This window comes from Rutidosis leptorrhynchoides, chromosome 7, assembly GCF_046630445.1.
Source record: "Rutidosis leptorrhynchoides isolate AG116_Rl617_1_P2 chromosome 7, CSIRO_AGI_Rlap_v1, whole genome shotgun sequence".
Lineage (NCBI taxonomy): Eukaryota > Viridiplantae > Streptophyta > Magnoliopsida > Asterales > Asteraceae > Rutidosis > Rutidosis leptorrhynchoides.
This window is the reverse complement of record NC_092339.1, coordinates 318,092,486-318,103,456: the sequence shown is the minus strand read 5'-3', so window position 1 is coordinate 318,103,456 and position 10,971 is coordinate 318,092,486. Positions and strand designations below refer to the sequence as shown.

At 36.1% G+C, this 10,971-nt stretch overlaps 2 protein-coding genes across 4 annotated transcripts; one reads left to right on the top strand and one right to left on the bottom strand.

Moving 5' to 3' along the window:
• The first annotated feature begins 395 nt into the window (after positions 1-395).
• Positions 396-3,376, top strand: LOC139857021 (uncharacterized). 2 transcript variants are annotated; one of them, XM_071845729.1, is made up of 5 exons: positions 396-734; positions 2,041-2,136; positions 2,228-2,276; positions 2,561-2,683; positions 3,012-3,376. In XM_071845729.1, the coding sequence occupies exons 1-4, from the start codon at positions 405-407 to the stop codon at positions 2,641-2,643; spliced, it is 558 nt and encodes a 185-aa protein (XP_071701830.1). In that variant the 5' UTR covers positions 396-404; the 3' UTR covers positions 2,644-2,683; positions 3,012-3,376. The 2 variants fall into 2 exon arrangements, with proteins under 2 accessions (XP_071701830.1, XP_071701829.1); XM_071845728.1 differs by having other exon boundaries at positions 2,561-2,688.
• Positions 2,760-7,016, bottom strand: LOC139857020 (glycosyltransferase BC10-like). 2 transcript variants are annotated; one of them, XR_011762297.1, is made up of 5 exons: positions 6,854-7,016; positions 5,600-6,220; positions 4,265-4,967; positions 3,726-3,818; positions 2,760-3,200 (listed from the first exon to the last, which is right to left on the bottom strand). XR_011762297.1 is itself a non-coding variant. In XM_071845727.1 (3 exons), exons 2-3 carry the CDS (start codon positions 6,110-6,112, stop codon positions 4,329-4,331), a joined length of 1,152 nt encoding a protein of 383 aa, XP_071701828.1. In that variant the 5' UTR covers positions 6,113-6,220; positions 6,854-7,016; the 3' UTR covers positions 3,838-4,328. The 2 variants fall into 2 exon arrangements, 1 of the variants encoding a protein (XP_071701828.1); XM_071845727.1 differs by lacking the exons at positions 2,760-3,200; positions 3,726-3,818 and having other exon boundaries at positions 3,838-4,967.
• Positions 7,017-10,971: the final 3,955 nt, after the last annotated feature.

Genomic DNA, 10,971 nt, shown 5'->3' with positions numbered 1-10,971 from the left:
CGAAACGTGAGAAACATAATTAGGAGGGCTCAAATTAAATTAAAGGCTTAGTGGGAGGGCCCAATCATGGGGGAAAAAAATTGGGCTATAAAAAGGGATAAAAATTACATTAGAGTCCAAAAACCTGAGATGGTCCAGGCCCTCTTGGGATTATACTACCATCCGCATCTGCTCTCGGTTCTCTACCACATCTGGTTCTCTCTGGATCCTCACTATATATATATATATATATATATATATATATATATATATATATATATATATATATATATATATATATATATATATATATATATATATACCCAAAATAAAATAGCGGTAACACGCTAACAACCACGTTAAATTTCATTTCAATCCTATATAAAAACTGGCCCTATTTTTGAATACCTGTTGTAATTTGAAAAATGGGGAGGAGATCAACGAAAAACTCATCGACGGCGATTCCAAACCGATCACCGAGCGTATCACCGCCAAAATTCAAATTCAATTTCAGCAGCTTCAACGACGTTACGTCATTCTACTCCTCTCCAAAGAAGAACACCGAATCACCTGCCGTGCCGCCTACCGTAATATCACCTGCACCATCACTCATCAAAGCACCTATCACTATCGCTGATCTGAAGGAAATTACATCCTCGAACGTCGATTCAATCAAGCGCCATCTCGATTTCTCGCATTCCGAGATACTTAAGGACATCGAAGCTTCTCACTCACGTCTACACAAGCGATATAAGGTCAATTGCTCACTTGTTTGCTGTTTGATTCATGTATTATGATGTTCATCATTTTAGGCCGTGTATATACACGTATATATGATTATTGATATAGAGAATGTGTATAATTAGTTTACTTCGATTTATCAGTGTAATTGTGATTGAAATTGATCGATTATACATTTAGGTCTATATCGCTTAGGAAATTAGTTGTTGAAGAGTTCATTTTTGTTAATTTCAGTTGTTTGCTGTTGATTCATACATTCATTTTTGTTAATATTTGAGTCCAGTTTTTTCTATTTTAAGTGTCAAATGTGCTGATAACTTAGTTGCGATGAGCAACATCTTCTTTACACAAGGAAGTTGATGTTTATAGTAGGTTACAAAATGTTGTTGCTATTGAAATTGTTAATCTGTAAAACTAGCTACGTAAGTTTACATTTTGAATTTTTTAGGCATTAAATCCGGTATTCAGTTCTCTAATTGACTTAAATGCTTTGATGATAGGTGTATTGTTGTTTTGTTTTGGGGAGTTGGTATCTGATAATAGATTGTATCTTGAATTTTGATGTGGAACTGTGGATATGTCTCCAGTCTTCCTTGAATAGGCAATTCTAAAATCTTCTCTAATATTATCTTTATGTGTTCTGCTATAAAATTTAGAGTTTGCTTATGTAACTTTATATATGTAATTATACATCCAAACAACTAGACACTATGCTTGCAACTTCTTTACTGAAATTGTATTTGAGCTGGAAACTAGAAAGGTTTACTCAGGTAGTCAGGTGTGTTTAAATTTAAAATTTTTCACTGCATATGCTATCTGGACCCTGCAATATATATTTTGTTGCTTACATGATGTAGGCATTGATGAAACTCTGTTATAGCTTCATGTGTCTGATACATTACACGGTTTACACCTGTAAAAGATGAACTTACAACTCAACATTATGTCAGATATTTGGTATATAATTAGATTTTGAGTGTGTAGTGCATTATCAATTGACTGTGAAATAGATGGGATGAATGTCTTATGCCAAAACATAATTTTTTTTGCCAGGTTAATCTCAAATGTGTTATATTTTATGAACCCTATGTTTATTAGTACATCGTGTGACTTACGTCTGTATCAACCATATAATGAGCACTACTAGAAGTTTCAATACCGTGGTCTATAGATATATTTTAATGATATTATTAATACATGGCACTAGAGTCTCTTGTATTTGTTAAAGCTTTGATCAACAATCAGATATCAACTGCCTATTTGTCAGCTTAATGGTATTTATGTTGTCTGTAATTTCTTATTTGTTTTCTGTTTTCTAAGATTCAAAACCAAGCATGCCAGCAAACAATGAATGAAGCTGAGAAAGAATTCAAGAAGATGAATGACCGAATTAAAGAAACTCGTGATGCAATGCAGGTAGTTCTAAAGTTTTAATTACTTTTGCATCAATATCTGGTCAGATTTTGTCATAAACTTGATTACTTGAACTTTCTCATGCATTTTTCAGGCATCATATAAGGAACTGATTGCAGAGTCACAAAGCAGCGCTAATCGTGGTATGTTTTATTATGACCTAACTTTCAGGATAATATAAGTAGTTTCCATTAATTAGTGGGGCTGGATTAACAATATAAAGCTAGATTACAAGTAGTATTTGTGTAGTAAAAAGTGTATGTTTTATCAATGAGAGTATTTGCATAATGAAAATAAGAAAGCTGGCCAAAAAGATCGATAATGATTCATGGTTTCGTCTTCTACAACTAATAGTAAGAAGCATGTCGTATAGGAACTTTTCAAAACTTATCTTTATTAATACGTGTTTTTTTTGTGTTATTTCCAGTATGCAAAACAACCATCCCTGAACTTATGCAGTCAGTTGATAAAGCTGTTGATGCTCTTAGGAGCCGTTATGGAGTTGCATAAACTTCATCATACCTTTACCTGAACTAACAGTTGCTACTAGGTGAGGTGAGTAGATATTATATTATCCTATTAAGGAACTTGTAAGCTGTACCTTTTATTTTCATCTTTGTTACAATCTAACTTGGGCACCTGCCAAAATTTTAAAAAAACACTAACGAATACTATTATATGACCTACTTAGTGTTTTTTTCCCATATGTTTATAGTACAAAGGATGGTAGTTAAACTCGATCACTTCTTTTTATCATGTGAAAGTCCACCCCTCGAATGCATTGCGCATGCCATGACTTCTACATAAATTGCATGATATTCAGTTGCTCACTAGGATTGGACTAATATTCTACTATTTCTATATCTTGTTTTTACCAGGTAATGACAGAGTGAAGCATAAGTATCCAAAGAGGTGTTACTAGTCTCCCAAGGTGATGAAAATTGTTGATCTGCAAATTTGATGTTCATTTAGGACTAGTTCAGTCATAATAATTAGCATTTGTTACTTGAGTCACAAATTATGGAACGTAATATGTTGATCATTAAACTGGTTCCACTTGTCAATATCTGCATATAGAACAACATGTTATATGAGTTGACTGGATTGGAAAAAAGTTTGGGAATGGTAGACGGTCTCATATTCTACTTAACCACGTCACGCAAATGTTTGACTATACAAATTGTTTGCTTCACAACTCTTGTTTTGTTGCTTTTAGAAAAATTCACAGATCAAAAGTGTTAATGATTATTAAGTTTACAATTGTATCTATGATCAAAGTGCTAAAACAGAAAATTGTCAGGGGTCTCTGTTCCAAATAACTGAACTTTCCGAGGGCTCAATAGGGATGTATGATCTGAGAGTTTTGGTTTTTCTGGTTTGTATTTTTTAACTGTGATACACATGGAATTGGGGGAATGATAACTCAAGTTGCTACACTAATCGCTATTATGCTTTAGTTACTAAACACCATTGCACTTGATACTATTTAATGCTACCTAGGCCTTCAGCTGTATTCTCATATTTCATATCTATACCATGAAAATGAACCAAATGGAACTGATATAAGTTGGTTAGTGGATTATGAGTATGACCTTAATCCTTATGCAAAAAATCCTTCCAAAACACTTCATGGTTCAGATCCCAATTGTCGAAAGAGACTTTCGGTGCATCATATGTAGCAACATCTGAACATGACAACGATAATCTTACAACTATGAACACAAATATAGACGAGTGCCTGATGTACTCATGAAGATTTCCCCTAATTAAGAACAAAACGACATATACAACTTTAAAACATTTGAAGTCTCTTTCACCAATGTTTTAAACTTTTTTCGTTAATACCAACTCAAACAATAGCTCAGTCAAGGGTCACATTCCCTCAGGAATTGTTGTGTTTCGTGTTTACTAAATAACGTTGAAGCTGCATATACAATGCTATGATACGCATGCGACCCACTGATTCAAGAAACTCAGAATTATTTTTAAAAGGCTTTGTGCTTTTTTCTAACAGAATGTAAGATCTAAAGGTATGGTCAACATATTGCAACCAAAGGTAGTTTTCTAACAACATTTTAAAACTAATTGACCACAAAAACATGTTTTCAAAACTAAAAATGTACAGAAGTACCTGTTCATATTCATAATCTGTATACCTAAGAATACTGTCTTCAAAGTTACCAATTGTAATCACATCAGTACCCCAAAAATTCCTCTGCAAAAAGAAGCAGCTGTTGTAAAGTACTCGGAGCAAATTTCCTGGCAAACATATAACAAACTAACGAAGGCTTGTCATTATAAAGACATTCTCGCTCATCGTGAAGTTTCTTCATGAACACTTCTGTAATATCCGCTGCCCCAAATGTTGCAGGGTGAGCACCGCCTCTTGACCAGTCAACCCAAGTCAAACTCCGGTTTGCTAGCAGATTCGGTGCCCGAATTGTTAACAATGTCGGGAAGTAATGTTCATCCACATAACAAGCGGGCCTGCAAAACTCCAAGAATTTCGGGTAAAAGGTGATGTCAGATATGATTATGGATGCGAGTTTTCGATTGACTTCAAACCATTGGGATCCTTTTCTCCATTGGGAAATGTTGACTTCTGGTAACATGTTTGGGTTATAGCGGCCCCTCCCAAATGGGCCTGGGTCATCAAATGCTCCCATAAAACTGTATTTGGATCTCGTTATGTAACGATATGTTACGGTGAAGTTGTAGAGAGGAATGCATGATTCGGAGACTAGAATAAAGTATTCGTTGGAGATATCGAGAAGGGCGTTTGCTAACAGTCTTCTCTCTGCATCACACATACTCATTCTACCCCATTCAGCTATCTGCAAGACACACAAAATTACAATAGAATATGCTTACATTTGACTACATATAGTAAAACAAAAAAAAAAGTTATATACGTAGAACACCAATAATAATTAGAAAATTTGTATGTCATAACGTATTAACGAAATCGTCATGGGCAATTATACACATTCTGCATACTAAGAGTGCGTTTGATTACCTCTTAATTGAATGATTCATGATTCAGTGTTAAATGCTGAAACATTCAACATACGTCTGTTTCTGTTTCTGAGACATATGGTGCTGAATGGTTCAGTTGAAATGTGCCTAAAGTTTATATCACATCCTCTTTAAATTATATCTAGAACACTAATAAAACAACTGTAATATTTTTTTATTGATGTAAAAGGTTAATAAGGTAATTTTACATCATTCAAATTTTTCATTCAAAATGATTATCAAACAGGTTATTCTCATTCAGAACCAACTTCATTCAGAACCTTTGAATCACTCAGATTACGAACCATTCAGCGCTCAATCATTCAGTTTTAACAAACGCACCCCAAATCTCCCTCATTAAGTTATAAGGATCATCTAACTATACAATCATGGCAACAAAATTATATAATATGAGGTTATAGTAACATGAAACACTAAGGGATAAATGTACCTGACTCGGTATCTGTCTATCATAAAAGATGGATGTGGACGGGAAATGAGGTTCATATGATGGAAGCGAATGAATGTAAATAGAATAAAGGCTCTTGTGACCTTTAAAAAATCTCTCCCACAAAGGAGCCAACGGTAACGGCCCTTTAGTCAAGAACATAAATGCAATCTTTGGAACTCGTGCAAACGGATACTTCTTCACTTGTGGCTCAAAAGAAGCTCTCCAAAATAACTCCTTATCACTCATTGTGTGCATAAGTTTCGAAGGAGGTGTGATCCAACGGTCAAGATTGTTCTTTGGTTGCTCTTCAATACATTGCGTTAATATAGGAATTGCTGATGTTACCGATGTAACGACCCCGGTTTTACGAATCATATATATACTAAATAGAGAAATGAAAAAACATAAAAGTAGAAACAAGGCAAGTAATTGTATAAGCCTTTGTGGCAAAGCCCTAGCTTGATTTGTCCTGCTTACAAGTGTAGTAGTTGCAGGGTCTTTGCCTTCTTCCATTTGTAACAATAATCACAAATGGTTTTTTAATAACACAAATTTATGAGATTTTATGTGTGGGCTTGTAGGTTTATAGCTCATAAAGTCATTTGGGAAGCTTCTTGTACCCTGAAATATCATAATCATAGCAAAAGTTCAAGAGCCTAAGTTTGAAAAAATAACAAATATTAACAAAATACCTGATGCTTAAAACCAAAGTCTTAACAAAAAACTTGCAAATTACAACAATTATAACACAAAGGTTTTCTAAAATAATGAAAATTTATCAAAAACTGTCATTGTACAAAAAAAAAAAAAAAAAAAAAAAACATAACTTCATTTACAATTTGGCAATAACATTGGATTCTATAACACACCCAAAAAAAAAGATAATTAAAAAGCAGAACATTAAAGGGTAAATTCCTTCAAAGCCATTGTAAGTTTTAACACCCTGAGATCTCGAAATAGTTCATAACCGACAAAAAAGAAATAGTTTCAAGAAAAATAATTAAAATTTATTATAACAATCATTCTGCATCTAAAGTGATATAAAATTACCAATAACAACGCTGAAAACAATCATTTTGCATAAACCCAATTCAAAAAATTGTGTCTTTTAACATGGGTAATTATCAAAAATATCAAAATTCCCCTAAAATCAAACAAATTCAAAGATCTAAAAAACCAATTTTTTAAAGGCCTCTAGAGAACCAATTGATGAGTGATGATAAAATAGATATAAACAAAGGAGTAGAAACATACCATGATCCCATGAACCGATGAGCAAAAATAACCATTTAACACATCAATTTATCGATAAAAAAAAATAAAAAATTATTGCAGTGTTTGTTTTTTGTTAATGACGGAGAAAGATGAAATAAGAGTCGAGTAGTGTCGGGAGTAAAAAAATAAGGAAACGGACACAAAAGAAAAGTACTAAACGTATGAAATAAAACCAACGAGATCTAATGGAATGTGGGTTTATTCACTTTATTGTTTGTGTGATTTATTTATTTTTAGAATTGTTTAGTTACACACACCACACATGATGTGTATGTGTGTATATGCGTAACAAAGAGAGGCCCACTTTTTCACTCTTTCGTGAACATATATTTTCTTTTGAATTAAAGCTGTTGTAAGTTATTTTAAGTTAGGTGTGTGTGTGGTTATTTAAGGAAATTTTGAATTATTGGACTAGTCAAGAAAAAATGTGTGAGACTACATTCCCATATTTTGATTTACATGTGTATTAGTTTGAAAAAAAAAAGATACATTTCCTACACTTAAAACATATTTCATTAAAATAACAGGATTACATAATAATACAATTACATAATAAAAACTATTACGATTACATAAGCGATGACGACGAGTTCGAAAGTTAACTGGTGTTGTATCCCTCATCACTTGTGTTAGGAAGGTCGTCAAATATACTCTTACAGTACAACATGATTCATTCTGAGCAGAGCACAACTTTCCCGAATAGTTCATACCACTTATTCGTTTTTGAGAAACCGGAGTTCTTCCCAGTTTTCATCATAGTAGGCAAACTCTGAGTGGTTGAATGTGTCGAGCAATGGCTCAGTGGATCACACAACACAGCCGCGCAATTAACCACACTTGTTAGTATCGGTGTCGTTGAACGGCACAACCAATCGCGCGACAAACGATCACCGATACTAGCGGTCTAATGGCAATGGAAATTTAGGGAAAAGAATGTTAGGAAGAGAGGATCGCCTGGACGTTGGGAGATACAAATTTGAGAGAAAAACAACTCTATTACTCACAAGAATAGATTTACAGAGTATTACAAAACTCTTACAAAAAAACTCTCAAACTCACACACACTCTCAAGGTTGTGATTACACTTCTCTGAGTGATTTGGGATGATTTACAATTGAGGTTTGCACCTCTATTTATAGTAAAAATTCTATGGCGGTGGAATGGTGTGAACGGAGATGGTAGGCGGCCGTCATCGTGTTCATCTTCGCTTCTTCTACATGGTGTTCAAAGAATGCTACTTTGAACATCTAGAAGGTGAGCTTCTAGATTGTAGGCTGGAAACTTTCAATTCTCCCCCTCCAGCCGAATCCACGAACATTCCAGTTATGTCTCTGCATAACTCCAACTTCTCTCGAGTCACCACCTTTGTTAACATATCCGCAGGATTCTCCTTTGTATGGATCTTCACTAGTCTCAACAGTTGTCGATCAATTACCTCGCATATCCAATGATAGCGAATATCAATATGTTTTGTACGGGAATGGTACATGGAGTTCTTGCTCAAATCTAGAGCACTCTGACTGTCACAATGTACCTTGTACTCCTTTTGCTTGATTCCAAATTCTTGGAGATAACGCTTTAACCACAACATTTCTTTTCCAGCTTCTGCGGCAGCAATATACTCTGCTTCAGTTGTGGATAATGCAACACACTTCTGTAGTCTTGACTGCCATGAAACAGCTCCCCCTGCAAAAGTGTAAATGAATCCTGAAGTAGATTTCCTACTATCAGGATCTCCGGCCATATCTGCATCTGTATAGACTTCCAAGATTGGATCAGCTCCCCCGTAACAAAGACATAGATTCTTTGTACCTTTAAGATATCTGAGAATCCATTTTACTGCATTCCAATGCTCTTTCCCGGGGTTGGAGAGAAAACGACTCACTGTTCCCACTGCATGAGCAATATCGGGCCTTGTACACACCATCGAATACATCAAACTTCCAACTGCTGAAGAATATGGTACTGAAGACATCTCCCCAATCTCTTTCTTGGATGAGGGACAAGAACTCTTGCTTAACTTGAAATGGTTAGCTAATGGAATGCTAACAGGTTTGGCATTGTTCATATTGAAACGTGAAAGCATTCGTTCAATATACTTCTCCTGAGATAGCCATAACCTTTTATTCTTCCTGTCTCGGGTTATCTTAATTCCCAAAATCTGTTGAGCCTGTCCTAAGTCTTTCATGTCAAAAGACTTAGAGAGTTCCTTCTTCAGCTGGTTGATCTTCGTTGCGTCTTTCCCTACGATCAAAATATCGTCTACATAAAGTAGAAGAGCAACGAAATCTCCTTCAGAAAACTTCTGAATGTAGACACACTCATCTGCTGCAGTTTTCTTGTACCCGTGACTCACCATGCACGAGTCAAACTTCTTGTACCACTGTCTAGGTGCCTGCTTTAAACCGTACAAACTTTTCTTCAGCTTGCATACGAGGTTATCTCCTGAAACCTCAAAACCTTCTGGCTGCTCCATGTAAATTTCTTCATGTAAATCTCCATGAAGAAAAGTTGTCTTTACATCCATCCGTTCAAGCTCCAAGTTCATACTTGCGACCAATCCAAGTATGACTCTAATTGAAGTCATCTTGACTACTGGTGAAAATATCTCGTCAAAATCAATCCCTTTCTTCTGTTGGAATCCTTTGACTACAAGTCGTGCTTTGTATTTCACCACTTTTCCACTACCATCCTTTTTCAGCTTGAACACCCATTTATTTTTCAGTGCTTTCTTCCCGCGTGGAAGTTCTACAATCTCATAAGTTTGATTTTTCTGCAGAGAATCCATCTCATCCTGCATTGCGAGCAACCATTTTTCTTTATCCTTATGAGTTACTGCTTCATGAAAACTCTCCGGTTCTCCATCTTCAGTAAGTAGAAGGTACTCGGATTCTGGATATCTACTCGATGGAATCCGACCTCGTTCAGATCTACGAACTTCTGGAACATTCTGAGGAGATCCACCATCATCTTGACCTTGTGATGGTGCTGGAACGTCTGGCAGATGGGGTTGTGGCTCCCCCTGCTCAGCACCGTCATTTTCCTCATTATCTTCTACTTCTGGCATTTCTTCTTGCACTGAAAATTCATTTCTCATGAATGATTCCGTTGTTGCCTCTGGCACCTGAGCAGCAACATTTGTCTTCTGAGATATTGTGGGCTTTTCAATATCTTCTATTGTCTGGCTTTCATGGAACACTACGTCCCTACTTCTGATCACCTTTTTCTCCTTTGGATCCCATAATCTGTATCCAAATTCTTCATCTCCATAGCCTATGAATATGCATGGAGTGGTCCTTGCATCCAGCTTCTGCCTGAGCTCCTTGGATACATGTGCGCACGCCAAACATCCAAATACTCTTAAGTGAGAGTATGATGGATCCTTTCCAGACCAAAGTTTCTCCGGAACTTCAAAATTCAGTGGTACTGATGGAGATCGGTTGATCAAATAACAAGCGGCTCTGACTGCTTCTCCCCAGAATGGCTTTGGCAGCTTAGCCATACTGAGCATGCTCCGAACACGTTCCATGATTGTTCGGTTCATTCTTTCTGCTATACCATTATGTTGAGGGGTACGTGGGACCGTCTTCTCATGTCGGATGCCATATGATCTGCAATAGGCATCGAACTTCCTGGAAGAGTATTCACCGCCGTTGTCGGATCGAAGACACTTTAACTTCTTTCCTGTCTCATGTTCTACCATGACATGGAACTGTTTGAAGTAATCGAACACCTGGTCCTTCGTCCGCAAGAAATATACCCACACCTTTCGAGAAGTATCATCGATAAACGTCAGAAAGTATCGATTTCCGCCAATTGATTCAACCTCTAAGGGACCGCAAACATCAGTGTGTACCAGACTGAGTAACTCTGATTTTTTCGTTGAAGATGAATTAAACGAGACTCTATGCTGCTTACCAAACAGACAATGATTGCAAGGATCTAGCGCAGCATCCTTGTCTACATTGATAAGCTCCTTCTTTATTAGGGTAGACAACCCTTTCTCACTCATGTGACCGAGTCTCTGGTGCCATAAATTTTGTGAAGCCTCCTTTTCTGCAACATTAATGCTGTCTGTGCAGATCTTCACATGAGTC

Coding starts and splice junctions, on each gene's coding strand:
- LOC139857020 (XM_071845727.1), bottom strand. CDS start 6,112: ATGGAAGAAGGCAAAGACCCTGCAACTACTACACTTGTAAGCAGGACA. Junction 4,968..5,599: donor ATAGACAGATACCGAGTCAG/GTACATTTATCC, acceptor TGTGTCTTGCAG/ATAGCTGAATGGGGTAGAAT.
- LOC139857021 (XM_071845729.1), top strand. CDS start 405: ATGGGGAGGAGATCAACGAAAAACTCATCGACGGCGATTCCAAACCGA. Junction 735..2,040: donor GTCTACACAAGCGATATAAG/GTCAATTGCTCA, acceptor CTGTTTTCTAAG/ATTCAAAACCAAGCATGCCA. Junction 2,277..2,560: donor ACAAAGCAGCGCTAATCGTG/GTATGTTTTATT, acceptor TGTTATTTCCAG/TATGCAAAACAACCATCCCT.